At 40.3% G+C, this 23,803-nt stretch overlaps 1 protein-coding gene across 2 annotated transcripts in view; it reads right to left on the minus strand.

Moving 5' to 3' along the window:
• Avl9 (AVL9 cell migration associated) overlaps positions 1 to 21,642 on the minus strand; it is a 47,023-nt gene extending 25,381 nt beyond the window's left edge. For both annotated transcript variants that reach the window (XM_051152302.1, XM_051152301.1), the window contains exons 1-8: positions 21,414 to 21,642; positions 10,639 to 10,759; positions 9,242 to 9,327; positions 8,068 to 8,139; positions 5,011 to 5,100; positions 3,676 to 3,742; positions 2,631 to 2,671; positions 1,725 to 1,763 (exon numbers count right to left, since the gene is read on the minus strand). In XM_051152302.1, coding sequence (XP_051008259.1) covers positions 1,725 to 1,763; positions 2,631 to 2,671; positions 3,676 to 3,742; positions 5,011 to 5,100; positions 8,068 to 8,139; positions 9,242 to 9,327; positions 10,639 to 10,759; positions 21,414 to 21,506 — 609 coding nt within the window. In that variant the 5' untranslated portion in view covers positions 21,507 to 21,642. The remainder of the gene's footprint in view (positions 1 to 1,724; positions 1,764 to 2,630; positions 2,672 to 3,675; positions 3,743 to 5,010; positions 5,101 to 8,067; positions 8,140 to 9,241; positions 9,328 to 10,638; positions 10,760 to 21,413) is intronic.
• Positions 21,643 to 23,803: the final 2,161 nt, after the last annotated feature.

The raw sequence follows: 23,803 nt of genomic DNA on the forward strand, positions 1-23,803 counted from the left end.
ATAGCTAGAAGTGGTAATGTATGCTGTAATCCCAGTATTCAGAGGTTAGAGATGGGGGAATTATAACTTTTCAAACACCCTCAGCTACATTAGAGATCCTGTCCAAAAAAGGAAAAAAGAAAGAAAAGGAAATTATAATATCTAGGGAAACTTGAAAACAAACTGTAGATACTGTTATCCAGCCTTGTTTTAGTGAATCTGTATTTGTTTTTAAAGTGGAGTCACAGGAACTGGAGAAGTGGCTCAAGATTAAGCACACTCACTGCTTTTGCAGATGACAGAGGTTCAGTTCCCAGCATGCACACAGCAGTTCACAACCATCTGTACGTGACTCCAGTTGCAGGGGATCTGATGCCTTCTTCTGGCCTCTGAGGGCACCAGGCCCATAGGTAGTACATACACACATACAGGCAGGGCACTCATAGTCAGTAGATAAAAAAGACATTTTAAAACTGGATCACAGCCTTGATAGTTGGAAAACTTTTAATCTAATGTGCCACGAGACATCTTGACAATAAAAAGTAGTTGGCATTTTTTATTGTTTGGAGTTATATGCAACATACGAAACAGTTAGCTAATAATTTATAACTCATTTTAAACGATTCTGTGATGGACTCTTTCAGGTAGTTTTGCATTCAACTCAGATTAATTCTGGAAAAAGAAATCCCTAAAGGGAGAATGTATTGGGGCAAAGGAACAATTAATTGGCTTAAAGTAATGAACTATAATGAACATCTTGCATGGCTGGTCCCTCAACATCCCTTCTACCTTAGTTACACTAAATACCACTAATAAGGGATATAAAACTGGTTGTATTTCAAGGCTAGCTTCTGATTAGTCTAAACCGGAATTTCAGCAAACTTTTTCACTCAAAGCTACTCAACTCTGCTCCTACAGGGTGAAAACAGCTACAAACAATAAGCAAATAGTAGGTCTGCCTGTTTTCCAATAAAACTCTTACCATGGGTCAACAGTTCAGAATACCTGCTGCTCTTGCAAAAGACCTGAGTTCAGTTCCTAGCACCTACTTTAGGTACCGTGTAACCATAACCACAGAGTATCTGATATCCTGTTTTTGCCTTCTGTAGGTACCTGTTTGCACATGCACATACCCACACAAAGACACAAAGATACACATAAATGCAAACAAAATGTCTTAAAAACAAACTTCTGTAAAAGAAAGTGGTCAGCTAGAATTGGCTATGAGGCCTAGTTCATAGACCTGAGGGCTACAATGACCACAACACAGAGTGATCTAGAACACAAATTTAAGGCAATTAGTGTAGGCAGACTTTTGTTAACAGTTCTGAATTTAGTGGGCATGTTGCCTGATAGGCCCAAATGAATTGAAGGGACAAATTCATATTCAATAGTTTGGGAAGCAGTATTATGTCTGAGGAAGCAAATAGCTAAATTACTGTTGTCAGTTTACTATATACAAGGGAGATCAGCTCTGAGGAAAACTAGTGGGACAAGGATGAGATACCCTGGAAGCACCAACTCAACCACCAACCCTGAAGTATGCGTGAGCCAACACATTTCCTTTTCTATTTAGGTTAGTTCAGACTGCTTACGGTGAAAGTGTAATTGAATACACTATCAAACTGCCTCCAAAAAGAGCACACAAGACAAAATGTCTTAATACTTAATTAATTTCCATAATACAGAATATGTAAAAATGTAAAAGGTGAAACACTTGTTCTTTGCATCCTTCTGTATCTCACCTTTTTTTCAAGAAGAATTAGCTTAAACAGGATCAAGACCTGCAGAGAGAAAAAGAAATGCTGTGTTAAAGCAAGAACTCGGGTATATTAATCATTTGTTATTTTCTTTTCTCAAATATAATCATGTTATATGATATTAAATAATTACAGTACTTAAGATACATGAGAAACTATGAACTTGAACCAAGAAATTAAGTATTACTTATGTTCTCTAAAAATGAATCATTTAACCTGTAATTGAAATAGTCTTTTTTAAGAAAGGGTAGTATTATTTCTCCTTTAAAGCTGAGATTTGAGGCTGGAAAGTGGCTCAGCTGGTGAACAGAACAGCTGGTGTTCAGAATCCCAGAACCATGTGAGGGAGGTGTGGTGGCCCATACTTGCAATCTTAGCACTCAGTAGAGGTGGGAGGATCAGAAATTCAAGGTCACCCTTAGCTACACAGTGAGTTCAAGACTAATCTGGGAAGCATGATTTACATGGATATTAAATAAAGGTTTAGTAAGTGACTAATGTGTGTATGTCCTCAATAACTTATGCTTTAACAATAAACATCCTCAAGCACCAAAAACCACAACAAAAGAAAAATAATAACTTATGTAGAAACATGTTCCACTTTCAGGGAAACACATTTCTTTCCACCCATACTAAGCGAAGTTGCAAAGACTGCAGAATAAAGAAATCAAAAGCAAACCCTACTGAGCAAGAGGTACTCCCAGACTTTTACCACACAAATACTCCTGATCCTCCAGCTTTGTATATAGTTAAGAAGCTGTCTCAGAAGAGCAAAACCACAATTATGGCATCAGCTGATTGGGATGCTGCCCACTGAAGTTGTAGGCAAAGGAACATAAGAACAGCCTCTCCCATTTCAGGACATCACAAGTTGAAGGATATTGATCATACCTTGTGTCGAAAATGAAGGACAAGATCTCGAGGAGACAGACCTACAATGTAAACAGGAGAGCTAAATGTGAAAGGAAGAGAACGTTTAAAAGAGCAAATGAGAATATGTACATGTGCAAACATTTATGCAATATCGGGTGAAATACATATAACTCAGAAAGAGCACTATCTAATAGACTCTTTCCCAAAGATGAAAATGTTTAAAATATGCCTTGTTAGGCACATTAGTCATGTAGTCACTGAGCACTTCAAATGTGACTTTTAAATTTTTTTAGCTGTGATATAATACACTTATATCTATACACAATTAGTGGACACAGTTTTACATACTGGGTCTAATGCTTCTTCTATTCTACACACAGAAACCACATGTTTAAATATCAGAAAGCTCATACCACAGTGGCAGTCAGTCATCTAAATGTGACTTCTGGCTGCTTCATTACATATACTATTATTTCTGAATCACAGTGTTTCCCAATCACCACAGTAAAAGAGAAAATTTTCTAAGACTGTACTAGTAAACCACAACTTGGCTACCTTACATTGAAATGGAAACCGAGGAAGCACAAATCACCACATCATTACAACTTTTATCATAAGAGAGTATTTATTGACTTTCACAGCTAACAATGGATTTTTTTTGAGCTGTCAAAATAGTGTACATTTAACAATTCCCCAAGTTGAAGAATCTCAGTTAAGAGCTAAGCAGTATTCTGCTCTCCTTTTTTTCTGTCGGGAATTGAATAGATCAGCATTAATGGACAGAAGGCTAGTACTATTCTAAAGAGCTGAAACTCACCTGGGAAATACCTGTAAATATCACTACCAGTATAAAATAATGATCCATCTCAGTATGAATGCTGGCTAACTTTACTATCTTAATAGCTTAGATCCCATACAAAAATTGTATGAACACTTAAATATTTGTATAATATTCAATGAATTGCACATAGGTTTAACAGTTCTGATCATGAAGAGTTAAACGCAACTCAGTTTTAGCAACAGACAACTTGAGGACATAGCCTCTGACCTGCAAGTTACTTACCAAGATACACCTGTGATCCTTCTAATGAGGCCCCTCCCAAGGAACTGTTCATATGCTCATAGAGCTCCTGTGGAATGCAGACCGAGTTTAGAACCTTTCACTGTCACTTTAGACACTGAGCTCCCAGAAATACAATGATCAGAAAAGGGCTATGTAGGCTATTCTGGCACCAATGAAAGTAAGCAACCATGGTGTCTGAACCTGCTAGTTCCCAGCACTCAACTCACTGCTTCTCTTGTAGACAGGAACAGTATCAGGAGAGTATCTGAGCAAACTGCACACAAAGCTATTCAGGATATTCATTCTTTTTCACTCCATTTCAGCGCTTTAACAGTGGTACTCCAAGTAATACTGTAACCTTGCCTCTAAATTTATCCCTGATTGGCTAAATAAAAGGCCTACAAACCTGGGCAGGGCAGAAATTAATTAGCCAAGGTTCCAGGGACAGGTATGGGACAAAGAGGAAGTAGAACAGCCATAGGTTAGCATGGAGAGAACCACATGGCTGGAAGAAATTTACTATAGGGGCAAAATCAATGCCATATCCTACATGTAATTTATATTCTGCATTTAATACCATGTTCTGTATGATAACTTGTCTCCAGGTGACTTTACTTCTTCCTATGTTCCAGGAATGACCACACACTGCCATAAACTAGACCTGCTAGCAGTTTGCAGAATCTCCACTGGAGTGATTAGCTGAAATAAAACAACTTCCCTGGAGACTCAGTCTCCACCCAACCTGCCTTAGGAACTGTGAAGTTTCCACAGCCTCACCTATCCCACCTCTCCAGGAACTGTGACCAAAATCTGCCCAGCCTAAGAATATAAAAACCCTAAAATTCTTCTGTTCGGGGTCACTTGACTCCTGTGTGCAGGTAGACCCCAGCGCGCTGGAACAATAAACCTCTAGCTTTTGCATCTACCCGGTCTTTGTCTCTCTCATTTGATGCTTGCCGGAATAGACTCTCCTGATGACAGTCTTACACTCTGAGGTGGTGTTGGAGAAAAACAGCTCAAACAGAAAGCATGTGCAAGTATTTATGGGGACACTGGATGGGAAGCAGCCCAGATAGGAATGATTAAAGCAAATGGCATGGGACGTGGGGCTGAGAGCTAACAAGGTAGCTTAGCGGGTAATATCTGCCCAGCCCTAGGTGAAATAAGGCTTACTTAAAATTCTATCAAGTGTCTGTGTCTTTTATTAACATGGTAGCAGGTTAATAATAACCGCTGTAATAACTATAGGGATTTAGTAATAAACTTTAATAGCCAATTTTTATTTTCTACAACAAGCTACCAGCTGCCAAACACATCTGTACAGAAATTAGTTACCTTTAGAATGGAAATTTGGGAAAAATCCTTCTCTTCAAAATATGCATGTGTAATGAGTTGAAGTTTTGCTTGAAGTAAGCCATAAAGAGGCTAAAGAAAAAGAGAAATCATCCTTAGGTTGATCACAGTAAGCAAGAGCAACAACCAAATCCATATAGGTTTTAATTTGAAGCTATCAGGGAAGAAAGTTAGTAACTGCCAAGTGCAGGGCCCACATTCAGAACCAGAGGCTGGGAGAGCACCTATCCTCACTCTTTGGCAGCAAGTGAAAGCTATCTTGGCAAGACTGTGAGTCAGGCCCAGACTCTGGGCCCAGCTCCATCTTTCAGCTGCTTAATTAAGGGCCCTTAACCTTTCCACACCTCCTCAGCAGGCTGACCCTGTACACAAAATGTTCAACTTCTATGGCTGTGTTAAGGACTAAATAATAGATAAAGAGCTTAACAGTCTTTGACACATAGCAAGAATGTCAAGAGCTAGTGGATTTCATTCTGTTGTGGTAACATTTAATCATCCTTAAATGGTGTGGTTCTTACCTGAAGCTGAACACTCATGATTTGATTTAAAACTCACGTCCTCTCCTATTATCTCTGGAGGGTGAGAGTACCTAGTCTATGCCCTATACCGTATTATTTTGTATACTTGAATAAAGCGATTCCTTATTTCTTCTACCCAAGATGGATCATATCCACCCTTTTATTTACATTCTTGAGACATTTTCTCATTTATGTGTCACTTGAGTGCAACTAATTAATACTAAACTCGTCCCCATCCCTGTGAAGAAGATAATCATTCATTAAGTACAGCATCCATTATAATACACAAGGAACAACTGAACTTTTCTGATTACATAAGCTGTTCTCAATCCTCAGTTTGTTTTAGATATAGACAAAACTGGATTTTTACCCTATTTTTATCTTTAGTAGTATCACATATATGAGAATTAGATATTGATACTTTAAACTATATCTGTTTGCAAAATGAGACTAGCAAAAATATCTCAACAATGATAGTAAAATGAAAATGACAATGCTATATAAAATTAAGAGTTAATACCTGAGCTGGGTGAGGTGGTGCACACCTAAAATCTCAGCACAGCCAAGGCTACACAGAAACCCTGTTTTAGGGGGCAAGGTAGGTAGAGTTTGCCCTGGCATGGGGGCACATGCCTTTATTCCCAGCAGGAAGCCTCTCATCAGGTTATGTACTTACACGTGTGATATTATTCTGGTTAACTGGCCTTGTATACAAATTAACTGAGGTATATTATTCAGGCTATCCTTCTAAAAATATGTGCTATTATTATAAATTATGATTAGAGTTATTATGATATGACATGGCATGGTGGTACATACCTTTAATCCCAGTATTCACGAGGCAGAGGCAGGTGGATTAAGGAGCTCTGTGAGTTCAAGGCCAGCCAGAGGTACAATTGTTAGACCCTGTTTGCCTATGCAAGAAGAAAATGTATATTATATATTATTAAAAATTATTACTATTCAAAGTTTCTCTCTACCATTTCTCCATTCTCTTTTCCTCTTCTTTCTCCTCTTGCTCTTTTTGGCTATAAAATCCCAAGTAAATGCTATCTTGCAAATCTTGACTTACATTCTGCAAAGCTTTTTGTTTGTTTTGAGACAGGGTCACGCTATGTAACTCTGGTTGCCTGAAATCATCATGCAAACCAGAGAGCACTTAAACTCAAAGAGATCTGCTTGCCTCTGTTTCAAATACTGACATTCAAAGTGTGTGCCACCATGTCTGGATATACATATAGTATTTAAACAGCCTGTGGATAAGGTAATTAGGTAAGTACCCAAGAAATAATCAGATGAAACCTACATATATCTGGTAATTGGATCAGTAAAACATTCTCAATTTTTGCTTGGAACTATTGAATGACTAAGATAATAATCATAAAATATAGATAATATGATACTGATATAGACTATTCCATACAATGAAGATTTGGGGGAAGGGGACTAAATTTTACTGTAGAATTAGGCATTTGATATAAAGAAGTCACTATCTCATTCATTATCATGGACATGAAATATTGTAAATTATTCAATTGAGGCTACGAAACCAAAAAACATGACTGTATTTTGTATTTTCCTTCCTTCCCCTCTGACCCCTCACCCCAATTCTTCCTTCATGGTGCTGGGGATCAATACTAGGACTTGCATATGATAAATGCCCTAGTCACTTGTTTTCTCTTTAAAAAGCAAATTAAAGTAAGTGTGATCATACAAACATGTAATTCTAGAAGTGGAAGCAGAAGGATCAGGACTTCAAGATCTTAGCTTATATAAAAAGTTCCAGGCCAAACTGGGCCATGCGAGACCCTGTCTTTAAAACAAAATGATGTTAAAATAGGGCCATGGCATTGGTCCAGCTGATACAGGTACTTGTAACTTGATTCAACCACGATGATCTGAGTTTGATCCCTGGAACCTGCATAAAGGCAGAGGGAGAAAAGTGATCCCCCCCAAAATTGTTCTCTGACTTCCATCTGTGCACTGTGGCATGTACTCCTCTCTCCACTCTAACAGTACAATTTAAAAATAAAATATATATTTAAATGTGTAATTGTTAATATCAACTTGAAAACTATGCACCAAGAAGAAACACAAGTCTGAAATATTGTTTTAGTACAGTTGTACCATGTCATTGGCTTTTTCAAACATTCTGAAATGTAAAGTACATAGTAAGACTAAATTTCTTCACTACAATAGTCATGAATTTCTATATTATCAATAAAACTGGAACAACTGGGATATATTTAAGTTATTAAAATAGCATTTATGCAAGGTCTTGGGAACAAACAAAAATAGATAAATGAAATACAACAGCTGCATCATTTGGGTCAAATGTCAACTTGCTCATCTTAGAGTCTTCAGTGAGTACAAATGAAAGCAAACTGCTGGAAGCAGAGGACACAAAGCATATCAGGAAGCCCCTGACTAATGTTAGCAAGTCTTTATTCTCACACAGTTCATATTCTAAAAAGGTTCAGCCTTGAATGTTTATGTGGAAGTAAGTTAGTAGATCTCTTACCAGCTTGCTCAAGACACAGACACTTTTCTGAACAGTCTCTCTGGTGATGTCAGCTTGCCTTACTTTTAATGCCTAATATGAGCAAAGAGTTATTTATTAGAAATACATCATAGCAGCATTTACAAAACAGTTTTCTATATGAACATAACAAATAAAAAATGTCTTGCATTCAGTTAAAGAACATTACAGTGTACCTCAGATATGCTAGTTGAACAAGTACCTAGCAGCCTTGCACTGAGCATCAGAAGCTAGACACTAGGTAGAATAGTGAAGGGACAGTTCCTGCTCTCCCAGAGTCTACAGGCTGATGCAAAGCACTTTATGTACAAGGCACACACCAGACTAACCATTCAGTGAGACCCAACCAACAAAAACTGACTGGATTAAAAAACAAGGTTTGCTGTCTCCTAAAAAACATAACTGTCAGACATCCAAAAACTGAGAGTCACAAGGATAGAAATCAATCTACCAAACAAATAGGAGTCTTCAAAAAACTAATGTTGGTAGATTCATAGCTGTTAAAGTAGACTTTAAAACTAGTCAGGAGAGACAAAGAAGGCCACCACAAATGTGTTGTTAGGAACTGATGAACAATAAATTTAACTCTGGATATATTTCCTATTTTCACTAGTAATGCTACTGAAAATGCTGTAAAATTCTTTGTACATTTCTATACATTTAACTACTGCTACTGAATTTAATTTTTACTGTGATGTTTATGCCTTCTATCTTTCATTAGTTCTCATATGTAAATTTAAATTTGCTAATAAAAATAATGCATGACAAAAACCAAACAAATCATAACAAATGCTGATTCTTATGTTGAAGAATAAGAATCTTTACTAACTGGTAGTAAAGGTGCAGATTGTTAGAGCCTTTATAGAAATCGGTATGGACGTTCCTCAAAAACCTAAAAACTAGGACCTGAAACAATGGCTCAGCAGTTAGGAAGGCACATGCTTCAGCAGAGGACCCCAGTTCTATTTCCAGAACCCATGTCAGGTGGCTCACATTGACCTATCACTCTAGTTCTAAGGAACTCCACACGCTCTTTTCACCTCCCAGGCACACATGTACCACATGAGAGGTGAAGACTGTGATTCCCCAAATGACCAACACCTAAGAATGGGTTTGAGGAGCTTTTCCTGATATTACTCATCACCAAATACCATACCTTGGCTTCAATTTGTCGATAGCAAGAGATACCATATACTGTGGCTCCATTTCCATTTCTGGGTGGCAAGTGAAAAAACACAGTATCTAAGAGATACACAGAAAAATATAAATAGTGATGCTAACTACTCATTACTGAACAATCAAATGTGAAGTCTTAATGTAGTCATTAACACAAAAATGATGACATCCAGGAACCATGTGACACTTATTTCTAGCATCAGACTTTTTCCAGTCCTTAAAGCACATGTCTGTCACAGAACCTAAGCATGTCAAAGATAACAGGTCAAATAGACTGTACAATTATAGAAATATATAAGGAACTATTTCAGTTAAAGGAAAGTATGGTCATAAAAACTGATGGCAACATGCGAATTGAGTGGATTCAAACAATTTTGGGAAAAACTGGGGAAATTTGAACATGGACTGGATGTGAGATGATATTATGGAACAACTGTTAAATATTTTAGCTGTGATAATACAACCAGATGCTGGGGAATGGTTATATTCTTAGAGGGTGCATGTACTTAACTATTTAGAAGACAAGTGTCTGTTATAATTCCAAATGACTTTAAAACAAAAAGTTGTCAAAACTGAACATACACATGAACATAAAAGAAACTTGCAAAATATTCCATATAATCTTAATTTAACTTTTTCACCAGGTTGAAAACATTCATAATAAAAAAAAGTTAGGAAGAAACAAATTTCTGAGGTTATAAATCCTGTGATAAAACCTATTTTAAGCTTCATGGTGATATTTGATTTATTTTATAAGGGAAATATTAAATAATGAGTTAGGAAAACAAGTAGCAAATTGTGTTTAATTTGGTTTAATCAAAGTAAAATAGTCCTTCATTAAGTCTGGCAAAGCACTCTCATATGGTGGGAGAAGACTCAGTGAAAATATCACCAGCTCTTCTCTGAAGACACAAACACTCTCATGTAAGCAGGCACCTCCGCAAGTACAGGGCTACAGCCATGGCTACAGAGTCAGAGAGACAATCTCAACTGTATCCAGACATTGTAGGACTAGAGGACAACCTTGTAAGTCTGAAACTATAGTGTTCCAATCCATGTGTGGTTGGCGCAGGCTTCTGCCGCTGAGTAGAGTCTCAAGCGTGATATAATTGAAGGCATGCCCCCATGGCAGCTGTCCTGCTCTGGCTATACCTGACAGGTCAGGGCAGGAGGGGAGCCAAGGGGTCACTGATCATGGAAATAGGGCCAGCATTCCCTGAAGCTTCTCTTACGCAGGCCTCACCTCCAGACACCACACAGACATCTTGGAAATAATCACAGCAGGTCCAAGGGCTTTCATTTACCAAGCATTCAAGACTGTTGTTAAAATAATTCCAAAACTGCACCTAGTCATTGGTCTACTCGTTGACAGCATACCTTCCTGATAGTTATGTGCCCCGTCTGGTAAGGCAAGGAAAGGCAAATACTTCCATTCTTCAGGTAAGGTGTGGCTGTCATGTCCATCTCCTGGAATCAGTGGTGGGTAAGAGAATTCAACCTAAAATGGAAAAGAATGTTAGCCAAATGGCATCAAAGGAAGGATTTTATACCGACAAACAGTAATTCTCTTGAGTCCCGAAGGATGCCATCAGCAAACTCATGCACAGAAGTGGAGAAAGATGGGAAGGTTTATAGACAACCACAGCTGCTTTAAAGGGTCTAACTGTAATTCAAAGAGATGTCTACTCATAAGCATGTTTAAGTAGAGCTTAGACGCTACATATTCTCAAGAATTCTGTTAAGAGAAATTAAAGCTATGCTAGGATGACTTGGGTTCACAGTGTTTGTAACAGTTTTTATGGGAAAATGTGGTCCACACTTTATTTTATTTTTATTTTTTTACTTTTTTTTCTTTTTTTTTTTTATTAATTTATTCTTGTTACATCTCAATGGGTTATTCCATCCCTTGTATCCTCCCATTCTTCCCTCCCTCCCATTTTCCCATTATTCCCCTCCCCTATGACTGTTCCTGAGGGGGATTCCCTCCCTCTGTATATGCTCATAGGGTATCAAGTCTTTTCTCGGTAACCTGCTATCCTTCCTCTGAGTGCCACCAGGTCTCCTCCTCCAGGGGACATGGTCAAATGTGAGGCACCAGAGTACGTGAGAAAGTCATATCCCACTCTCCACTCAACTGTGGAGAATGTTCTGACCGTTGGCTAGATCTGGGTAGGGGTTTAAAGTTTACCACCTGTATTGTCCTTGGCTGGTGCCTTAGTTTGAGTGGGACCCCTGGGCCCAAATCTGCCTATCATAATGTTCTACTTGTAGGTTTCTAGGACCCTCTGGATCCTTCTACTTTGCTATTCTCCCATGCTTCTCTCATCTAGAGTCCCAATAGGATGTCCTCCCCTCTGTCCCAGTTTCCTGGTAAGTGAAGGCTTTTGTGGGACATGCCCCTTGGGCTAGTATGCAGATATAAGTGAGTATATACCATTTGAGTCTTTCTGCTTCTGGGTTAACTCACTCATTATGATCATTTCTAGCTCAATCCATTTATCCACAAATTTTGGGAATTCTTTGTTTTTAATAGCTGAGTAGTATTCCATAGTGTAAATGTACTACAGTTTCTTTATCCATTCTTCTACTGAGGGACACTTAGGCTGTTTCCATGTTCTGGCTATTATGAATAAGGCTGCTATGAACATGGTTGAGCAAATTTTCTTGTTGTGTGCTGGAGCATCTTCTGGGTATATTCCAAGGAGTGGAATAGCTGGGTCTTGAGGAAGCCCTATTCCCATTTTTCTGAGATAGCACCAGATAGATTTCCAAAGTGGCTGTACTAGTTTGCATTCCCACCAGCAATGAAGGAGTGTTCCTCTCTCCCCACATCCTCACCAGCATGTGGTGTCACTTGAATTTTTGATCTTAGCCATTCTGATGGGTGTAAGATGGAATCTCAGAGTTGTTTTGATTTGCATTTCCCTGATGACTAAGGAGGTTGAGCATTTCTTTAAGTGTTTCTCAGCCATTTGATATTCCTCTGTTGAGAATTCTCTGTTTAGTTCCAAGCCCCATTTCTCAATTGGGTTATTTGGTTTTGTGGTGTTTAATTTCTTGAGTTCTTTATATATTTTGGATATTAGACCCTTGTCAGATGAAGGGTTGGTGAAGATCTTTTCCCAGTCTGTAGGGTGTCGCTTTGTTCTACTGACAGTGTCTCCTGCCTTACAGAAGCTTCTCAGCCTCATGAGGTCCCATTTATTAATTGTTGACATTAAGGCCTGGGCCATTGGTGTTCTGTTCAGGAAGTTGTTTCCTGTGCCAATATGTTCCAGGCTCTTTCCCACTTTTTCTTCTAAGTGACTTAGTGTCTCTGGTTTTATGTTGAGGTCTTTAATCTACTTGGATTTGAGTTTTGTGCAAGGTGACAAATATGGGTCCAGTTGCATTTTTTTACACACAGACCTCCAGTTAGGTGGTTCACACTTTAAATAGCTATAAATAATTTTGGAAACACAACTCTTTCATAAATTGAAACCTGTCTGCTTTATGTTGGCAGTTTTAGAATTCTTGTTTCCTGGTGGTACAGTTATTATCAATGGATATCTGTACTTGAAAATTAGTTGAATTTGCTAATTAATTTCAAAACAGTTTACCTCCTTTCTACATGGACACACACAATGTTAATAGCTACACGGTACTATTTGTTTGTTTAGTCAATCCTCTTATTATTTTATGTTTAGAATAGAACTCCTGAAACAGATGGGGAAGCCATAAGCTATGGATCTGATAGGTGAGGTGGTTTTAAGCATTATCTATGCAGCTACAATTAGCAGAACCTTAACTTTACATGAGGTGAAACATCTAGGGCAAATTTAAGAAGGTGAAAATCCAAATTCCTGGACGGTGTACCAGGGGGCCTTTCCTGGAGCTGATTGAACTTCCTGGAGTTGATTGAACTTCTCACCACACTGGGCAGCGGACCCATCCATCACACCAGCTGAGAAAACAAGAGTGCCTGACTGAGCTCAGGTTCTACTCCTAGAGCAAAGCTACACATTATGGAATGCCAAGAGTGTTCTCAATCTCTGGGATGTGTTTCCTCACCACAAACAGGAACTTTCTTTGCTGTATCCCTAGAAGAATTAAAAGGGTAAAAGTATATAAAAACAGTACAGTGTTTAAGACTAATCACTATTTGTGTATGCTATATGATATATATGTGTGTTTTATATATAATAAGCATTCAAAGGAGTGAAAAGTGGTGAAGAAACACTCAGCAGATAAATGAGCTATTGTTATCAAATAAAAATACTACTGGTTCCTACAAAGATACTAAAACCCTTGGAACTTCTGAGTCATAACTTATCTGCAATAGGTCTTAACACATCCAAGCTTATTTTAAAGCTATATTTAGGATAAGGGCTGGTTACCAGAAAGACCATGCCTTGACGGCCAACGCGTTAATCAATCGCGCCTATGTAATGACACCTTTAAATCCCTTATCAGTGGGGTTAGGAGAGCTCCTAAGTTGCTAAGTACCTGAAGATGCAGGGAGGGATGAATGTTCCCTGTCTATTTGTCATATTCTGCTTTATGTACCACTCTCTTCACCTAGCTATCCTACAGTGGAGGGTTGTTGGGAAAGTTGAACAGAAGTTCAGGCGGCCTGGAACCTTGGCCCCTGTAACTGACATTTCTAATAAGTGTTATGTTTTTGTTTTTTAAATATTATTTGTTCACTTTACATCCTGATTGAGCCTCCCTTCTCTCCTTCCAGTCCCCGCCCCTGCACACCCCTCTCCTGAGCCTCCGCTCTCATACTCCTCAGAAAAGGGGGAGGTCCCCCATGGGTTCCAACCCACTGTGGAACATTAAGTCCCTACAGAACTAGGTGCATCCTTTCCCACTGAAGCCAGACAAGGCAGCCCAGTTCCAAAGGGAGGCATCTGAGTCAAATAGGGCCACCCCTCCAGTTGTTGGGGGATTTGCATGAAGACCAAGGTGCTACATTTGTGCATATGATCTTTGGTTGGTGGTCCAGTTTTTATAAGATCCTATGGGCCCAGGTTAGTTGACTCTGTAGGTTTTCTTGTGGAGCCCTTGACCCCTCCGGCTTCCTCAATCATTCGCCCAACTCTTCCACAGGACTCCCTGAGCTCTGTCTAATGTTTGGCTGTGGGTCTCTGCATCTGTTTCCATCAGGTGCTGGGTAAAGCCTCCCAGAGGAGTTGTGCTAGGCTGCTATCTATAAGCATAGCAGAGTAACATTAATAGTATCAAGGACTGGTTCTCTTTCATGGGATACATCTCAAGTAGGGCCAGTGTTTGGTTGGCTATTCCCTCAATTGCTGCTCCATCTTTGTCCCTGCACATCTTATAGGCAGGATATATTTTGGGTCAAAGGTTCTGTAGTGGATTGATGTCTTTATCCTTCTACTGGAAGTCCTGCCTGGATACAAGAAGTGGCCACTTCAGGCTCCATAGTCCCTGGTACTAGGAAGAAGTGTCAACTAGGGTGACCCCCACAGACTTCCTGGGACCTCCCCTATCTCATGTTTCTAGCAAACCCTAGAGATGCCCCCACCTCCAATTTGCATTCTCTCACCCAGTGCCCTGCCTCCTTACTCTAATCTGTACCCCTGACCCCTCCCCATCCCTTCTCCTCCCCCACCTCCAATGCCTATTTTATTTTTCCTTTCTGAGTGAAATTTAGCATCCTCCCTTCAGCTTCTTTATAACTTAGCTTCTTTGGATCTGTGGACCGTGGTATGATTATCCTGTACTTTACAGCTAATATCCACTTATAAGTGAGTACATAACATGCATGTCTTTTTGGATCTTGGTTACCTCACTCAGGATAATTCTTTTTTTTCTAGTTCCATCCATTTCCCAAAAATTTCAAGACTTCTTTTTTTTTAATAGCTGAGTAGTATTCCACTGTGTAAATATACCACATTTCCTTTATCCATTCTTCAGTTGAGGGACATCTAGGTAATAAGTCTTATGGAATCAAGCCCTTCAACTATAGGGTCTGATGTAAACTCAAGGTAGTTAATAATGAGTCTCAAGAACAGGTAAGAATCTGAGATCAAACATACACAGTAAGCTTCCAAAGATTAAAAAAACAAAACACTGATTATGATCTACTAGTAAGTATTAGAAGTTCATGGATCAAAATCTAAGTGAAATTTAGGGATCAAAAAATAGGGTAAGGCATTAACACATCCGAGTGTGAAGGAGATATTAATATCCCCTTAAAGGATAAAGCTAAGCCAAGAAACTTTCACGTATCTCTCTTTAAATAACCAATTAGTGTGGGCAGATCTACCCTGATTCCAATTATTTTACAAATTTATAATGAAGTGGTGTTGGCAGGAAAGAAGGCAACACTGGCTGACTTTTAAACAGTGGAGACAATAGTGATGCTCTAAATCACAAGGAATAATTTTTCCTTCTTATTTTATGTGTACAGGTGTTTTGCCTGCATGTACATAAGTACACCATGGAGGTGCCTTTTTCTAGTGGTCACAAAAGAAACAGGAGGTGGGGCTCAAAGCTGAGCACAAGGGAGGGATCCATCCTCAGTGGCCTCCAAGCCTGTTAATTCCTATCTAGCTACCTAACAGGAAACATCACAACTGCCATGCCTTAGGGTTTAAAATAATAAATGAAAAGGTGAAGGCTATGTTGAGGCCCATTAAGGGAAAGCTACTTTCTCTGGGTCAAAATAATGGAATCTAAATTATGCCTCTGGTCCTAGGTGGAGACATGGCACTCTGATATGCTCCAAAGATTAGAACATTATATACTATTCTCTCTTAAGAATTAATCCAGAACCTGAAGTCCATGTAGTGGAAGGAGAGACCTGACTCCCCAAGCGGTCTTCTAACCTCCACTTGTGTGCCTGGTCTGTCAATCACCTGGCCAGAAGACGGTTCCTTAGAACACCTGGTTCACCTGAAGGCATGCTATGGAGATGGGAAAAATGATCCCCTTAATGAGATCATGTACTCATCTCCCAGAAGCCCCACTGCAAAGCAGCTTACAGCCCTTCCATCAAGCAGCACTAGTAAGTCTGCCAGCTTTTCTGAGTTCTAACCCGATCAGCGTAACTTTTCCTTTTCTACCTTTCTATTTCCTCCTTGGATGTAGTATAAAACCCTAAGCATAAGCACACCTGCTCAGACTCTCTGGGCCTTTTCACTTTCTATGCAGTCTCCTCCCCTCCCATTTATAGCTGTTTGCTGACTGCCAGAGCTGAACCATCCTGGTTTCTTGGACTTTAGTTCTAAAGGGAGGACTTTCAGGACCTATAAAATGACTCAGAGGATCAAAGGCCTCAAACCTAATGACCTGGGTTTACATCTCCAGAACTATTTCCAAGTTGTTTCTTTTAAGAAAGTTGCTTGAAATTAAGACTATTGGACATGAAATAATTTATGTATGTATTTCTATAGTAAATTCGCAGGTTATAAATCCCAGACTTTTATTTGTTCCAGTATATAAACTCTAATTGTCAGATTGCCATTTATTAAAACTATTATTTATTCATCTTTGAGACAAGGTCTTACTATGTAGTCTTAGCTGGCCTGGAACTCACTATGTAGAACAGACTGGCCTTTATCTCAAGATCCACCTGCCTGTGCCTCCCAAGTGCTGGAATTAAAGTCTTGTGCCACCATGCCCAGCTCTTAAAAACCAAAACAAACAAACAAACAAACAAACAAAGTCATGCATGTGTACTATAATCACATAATTTTAATCTTTTCTCTCCACTCTAGTTCCTCCCATGTCCTTCCCTCTCAGGGTTGTAGTTGATGTAAGTATGTTTTCTGTTTGATCCCAAGTGTGGGGTGTGAAACAGACTTGTGAGAGAACAGGTGATGTTTGTCCAGAAGATGAGGAACTGCCTCTTGTGGGGGCATGGTGTTTACTAATTGATAAACGTACTCTGGGAAGGGGGGGGGGGAGGGGTGTGTGTGTGTGTGTGTGTGTGTGTGTGTGTGTGTGTGTGTGTGTGTGTGTGTGTGTGTAAGAGTGGAATGGCTCCAAGGAACTGAGTCTACTTCTGTTACCACTGACTTCTTTTCTCTCATATCTAAGTTAGGTGGGTTGGAAGGGAGTTATAAGCATTAAAGAACCCTAAATAAAGTAGGTTTGAAAAAGTTCAAAGCCTACACAGGCTTTGTCTTTATTATTAACACACACATGCTCACATACATATAAATATGACCAATCTATTTATATGTGTTGCTGATATATATGTGCTCAGGACTGAGTACTTGGAAGAGTATCAGGGCTTGTTCCCGGAGAACACAGACTCTCCCTCTCTAAGCACCCATTAGTTGCCTGTGACTCTTGATTGCAAAAGGAAAGCAAAACTTCCATGCATATACAAAATAAAATTGAATTTAGTTAAAATACAAGGGATAACTTTCTCTCTGCTTCTTCTCCATCTCCATTCCCTGACACCTGCCAAAACTTATAGTTTATTGATGCTGGGCTTTTTGGTTTTGTTGTTGTTTGTTTTGGTTTCTCAAGATAGGGTTTCTCTGTGTAGCCCTGGCTGTGCTCCAAATGTTCTTTAAACTTACTTTTGAGTCAATTTCTAATTTGTTTTATTAGCAGTCTAAAAGCCCATAAGAAGAAACTCCAACTTCCCTGGCAAACTTCCAACTGTCTTTCAATTCTGCTTTTCTTCTCCCGGAAAAGTAGAGTGGGGCTAGAGAGATGGCTGCTTAGAGCACTTGCTGCTCTTACAAACAGCTCAGGTTCCATTTCCAGCATCAAGCAGCTCACAGCTCTGTAACTCCCACTCCAGGAAAGCTAACTCTCTTCTGGATCCCACAGGCACCTGCAAATGTATGGTTAACACATATACACTCAGATATACACACACACCCACAAAACAAACAAACAAATAAATCTTGGGGGAGGGGGAAGAAATATAGTGTGGATCTCTGAGTTCGAGGCCAGCCTGGTGTACAGAGTGAGTTCCAGGACACACAGATACGGCTACACAGAGAAAGCCTGTAGCCATTAAGCTGCCCACGTTCCAGCAAATAACTTCCCCAACCACGCTTGTGCAGTTGGTCATACCCAAAAACAAATAAACAAACAAACATAAAGATAGAAGGAAGAGTTGTTGAGAAGAAAGGGTTCAGCAGGAGTAGAGGAGACAAATAGGGGATGAAAATGACATACAGACATTACATACTTGTATGATACTGTCAAAGAATAATGAAAAGAAACACAGTTTGGTAAAAAGTTTACTCAAGAACTGAAGTTGCCAGCTACATAAACAGACGAGGAGCTCTATCAGAAAAGAGGCCAAAAGCAAAAATTTACGGTGGTGAGATGGCCTAGTGGGTAAAGCTGCCTGCAGCCTGACAATTTAAGCAGGAAGACATAAATTCACGTAAATGTTGAAGGAGAGAATTGACACCACAAAACTGTCTTGTGACTTCCACACATGGGCGATGCCCCCATTCCACACACATCACACACACACATCTCACACACACACACACACACACACACACACACACACACACACACACAAATTAAGGTTTGGAAAATAACTGTTTTCTATTGAATGTTTAAAAATTGAAAACTACGAACAAAATCAAAGAACTTGACTGATACATACTTGATTATTTATCAAAGGATTTTGGCAATCTTATTTGTAAGTTGGCCCAGCCTGCTAAGTATTGCTCTCCTCCAAGAAGCTTTTTTTTTTTTTTTTAAAGAAATCCACAACTGATCAAAAATTGACCATAACATACCCAACCTCAGCTGATATATCTACAACACAATTCCTACACCTAAAGCTCAGGGAACATTGGTAGAAGAGGGGGTGGAAAGATTCTAAGAGTTAGACGACAAGGACACGTGTGAGACAGTATCTTCTGCATAAAACAGGTAAGCTGCATACATGAACAGTAGATATGGCCAAGCAGATGGGAAGAAATCTCACAAGCCCCCATCCCAAGATGAAGAACTACAGGAAATAGAGCTGAGAGATGGAGACTCAATCTACTGCAGGAACAAGTCCCTATGGTTATCCATTCCAACTGGTCAACTCTAAACATTTACATACCAGGAACACTAAACAGACTCAGCAGATTACATTTGTGTGTGTGTGTGTGTGTGTGTGTGTGTGTGTGTGTGTGTATACAATGACTCCCATGCACACATGCTTGCATGTGTGTAGCAATAACAAAGATGAAATGATGAGAGGAAGGGACACAAGAGGAATTGGAAGAGGTAAAGAAATTATGTAATTAAGTATTCATTCATGACAAAAAAAAAAAAAAAAAGAAAGCAGGGCATGGCAGCAAATAAATCTTTATTCTTGTTTTAAGATAGTGTCTCTCTATTTTGTAGCCCTGGTTGTTCTGTGGATCAGCCTGGCCTTGAACTGAGAGGCCCACCCTGAACTCAGGGCGCTGTGCCACTAGGCAAGCGGTCTACCACTGAGCTACATTCCTCCTGTCCAGGGTTAGGTTCTTAGCACTGTGTTCCCACCACACCCTCAACCAGGATCTTTTTATTCCATTGCAATTATATATTGCCTGGCAAAAAAAGCTAAGGAGGACAAGTTAGGAAGCTATGTGGATTTGCTGGTCCTGGAGTAATGTTACACAGGCCTCCTGACTTCTCACAGAACTTAGTTTACAAAAGCAGTCACTTTTACCTGTGTGCTGAAACCAAAAGCCAAAACAAAGAACTGACGGAGCACGCAGGGTGCTCTTACCTCGTTGCTTTTATAATGAGTTCACTGTTCTCTAATCTTTATGCAGCGCTACATCCTGCTTGCTGTACAGATATATCGCATCGGTAAAACCAGTAAAAGGCAGAAAACATAAAGAATGTTGAGTTTCAAATGATAGCAAGAATTAGGAGATTCTATCTCCTATCAATACTGACATTTTCTTTTCCAGAGTTCCATTCAGTGTATCACATCGGTCTTTACCCAGAATGACTCTAGTACCACACACACATGAGCACACAGCACAGGAAGCACGGTTACTACTGCTGACTGATTCCAGCGATGTTTTTTAGTATGATCGCAGCAATCTTTCTTTTTTTCAGTAAGATTTTTGTCATCTTGTGGTTTTACTCTTAATCTTATAAAGCAAGTAGTTAGTTCAAAAGCTACAGTGGTGAAATACTAAAAACAAAAAACAAAACAAAACAAAAACCCCAACTTAGTATCACATACAATAATGCTACTTTCTCTTTAGTGTTATTCTAATCAGAGATAAGGGAATATAATATCAAGGAATATAGTATCTTAAAGTCTCTTTTTTGAGACAGGGTCTAAAAACCCGTCCAACTTAAGATAATCCTCTTGCCTAGGCCTCCCCTTTGCTGGGATGTGCAATGTACCAACACATTTGGCTTGAAGTAACAGTCTACACACACACACACACACACACACACACACACACCCTCTTCATTGTCTTCATTACTTTTGTTATTTTCTAACGAACTGAACTTCTGTCAATAAGTCTTCTAATGTTATATTCTCTGTGAAAGGAAAAAAAACTGCTTCCTTATCAATTAGTAGTCACGGTTTTTTCAACACCTTAAGTATTCAATATACATCCATTAGCACATTATGACATCATTGCCTTCCAGTGTTTGTTCAGAGTGAACAACCCTGTTCTATTTTGCTCTTCTGCCTTCAGCACAAAGCAAACGCTCCTTTCAGACTGTGGGTTGAAGAGCCAACTAAGAAGCTGGTTCCATTTGCACTATCTGCTTGGCAAATTACATTTTTCTTTATTACAACTGATTTGGAGGGTCAGCCTAACCAAAAGAATAGCTCTGGACAGGATCAAATCTTAAATAGCAGAAAGAGAAGGGGGGCGGGGCCGATCGCCAACCCTAAACTACAGACGCTAAGGCTTGCAAGAGATAAACAAAGGAAGCTGATTCTCCCGAGCGGCGCCTACGAGTGCGTCAGCCTACTTGAACGCTCGCGTGGAAACCCACAGCTCACCACATCCTGGCGTTCAAACGCCGAGTTTTTCCTTAAGATTTCCTTTATAGGCAGACACCCAGCGGAGACTGACATGGGAACAGAAGGCGCGACCGTCACGCTTTAAACTCGAAACCCCGTTGCTCGTCATGCAATTCTCAGGGGCACGCCGCACGGGAGGCCGCGGGGCACCGGGTAGGCGCGGAAGGCCGGTCCTCACCTGGCAGCCCTTCTTATGGTGAAAGCCGACCACCACGATGTGCAGCACAGGCCCACAGGGGGCGCCGTCCCCTTCACGCCCAGCCTTCTCCATGGGCTTCCACCGCAGGGCCCGCACCGCGACTCCAAACGCCGAGGCCGGGCCGCAGGACCCAGAGCGGCGCCCTTCAGATGTCAACCCGAGCGCCGCATGAGTGCTGCGCCACGGGCTCGGGGCCGCCGACCAGTTCCCTCACCTCCGCGAAGCCCCCACGGGGCCTCCACCAGTCTGTTTCATCCGCTTCCGCAGCTTCCGGGCTGTCACCTGACGCTACTGCTGCCTCGGGCAGGGCGGGGCGGGACCCGGAGGCACCCGGAGGCACCCGTACGAGGCGGGACCCGAGGCGGCATAGGCGGGGTCAGGCCAGGAGGCGGAACTAAAGGGAAAGAAGGCGGGGCGGGGCGGGGCTGTACGGCAGTGGGCGTGGCCTACCAAGGAGTAGGACTACCGGAATAGGCCCCTGGACGAAGGCGGGGTCTACAGGACCAGCGGGGCGGGACCGGGGCAGGCAGGGCGGGGCGGGGCAGGATAGGATAGCTGCAGACCACAGGGACTCTCTGCAGTGGTAGAGAAGAGGCCAGGGAGCCTCTGTGCCTAAAAGTTACACATGCTCCTTTCTCCCTGTGTTCTTTGTCAAATCACTTCCTTCTAAAATCTGTGTTTCAAATGTTTAACAAGGCGCCCTATTAATGACGTTAGCTATCTTCTGTATTCAACGTCTAAATTAAATTGCGTAATTTTTCTTTGGTTTTGCTCTAGATTTTTTTTTCCATTTAATTTTTCATATACAGTCCCATATAGTAGCCGGCCGCATGTGTATAATGCCAGAATTTGAAGGACTTGAGGTAGGAGGATCGCAAGATTCAAGCCTACCCGGGCTACATACTGGTTAGAACTGAGCTCACACTGTAAAAGGTCTCTACTCCAAGTATAGTGACCCAGCAAAGCTTTTAACTTCAAGTCAGGCCAGGCATGGTTTTGAATGCCTTTAATCCCAAGCACTCCAGAGGCAGAGGCAGAGGCAGGCAGATTTCTGAGTTCGAGACTAGCCTGGCCTACAGAGCAAGTTCCGGGACAGTCAGGGATACACAGAGAAACCCTGTCTCGAAAAACAACAACAATAAATAAAAACAATCACTTCAGAAGGGCCATAGTCCAAAAATCATAGGAGAAAGCACACCTGTTCAGGATGACCAGGTGGTGGTGATAGGGCGGGGGAGGGGGGGGGGCGGGGACTTTTCTATCCCAATCTCACAGTTTACTCCTGATCAGATTAATTTAGAATGTGGCTGGAAACGGAGAACGACGGGAGAGTGCACAGCAGGCAGTGTTTAAACTGAGTACACCTGGCTGAACTCATCTAATGAAGGACATGGGGCAGGGACAGGAGCCAAAGAAAGCACACGGTTATTAAAACTGTTGGGAAGAAAAGACAAATTTCTCACAAAGCAGAGTTTAAGGTCAGTCTAGGTGAACAGGGGGATCCTTCTCATACCCCCAAAAAAAAAAAATAAATACACAGATTATATATAAGCGTTTGGAAGGAATTTAAGCCTTGAGCCATAATATCATTAACAATAAAGATATACATTGTACCTGTGAAAGGATTATTCCAATGCTGTGATTGTGTGTGTGTGTGTGTGTGTGTGTGTGTGTACTACTCTAATTTAAAAGCAATAAATTGTTTAAATGCTTCTAAAATTACTCAACATTTTAAATATGTTACTACTCGTATCTTTTTTATATTACAAAATTCTTGGCAGTGCTCATAGCTTCATGAAAACTATACTGTTTCCAGTATACAGAGTACATTAACACTTTCTCATGTTACCCTTTTATGTTAACTAGTTGACTCTTACTTTTTTAAAAAAAAATGTAACTTGTGTTAATATTTTCCACAGTTGGCAGAGCTAAAATTAAGTCTAACTTCACACCTTTAGTTGAAATGTGTGGGTAGATCTTTGTCTCCAGTAAACATCAATATTTAAATCACTGTTCAGGAGGCATAGCTAGGCATGCCTAGAGTTATCATGTGAGATTAAATCATCTATTTATAACTACTATAAAGGTTTTAAAGATGTATCATTTAAAGTCATGCTGTATTCAATTACTACTTGACCAAATACTTGACAGGAAATGACTTAACGGAGGAACAGCTCAGGGTTTGAGAAGATACAATACACCAAAGCAGAGAGAGACATGGAAGACATCATGGTCTTCAAATTGGTGATTTAATAGCACCTCCACTATATATTAATTTTTGTGTGGATATGTACATGTTCATGTGTATGTGCACATGTGTCTGGAAGCCATAGGTCAATATTAGATATCTTTTTTCAATTGCTTCCCCA

Source organism: Acomys russatus, chromosome 10, assembly GCF_903995435.1.
Source record: "Acomys russatus chromosome 10, mAcoRus1.1, whole genome shotgun sequence".
NCBI lineage: Eukaryota > Metazoa > Chordata > Mammalia > Rodentia > Muridae > Acomys > Acomys russatus.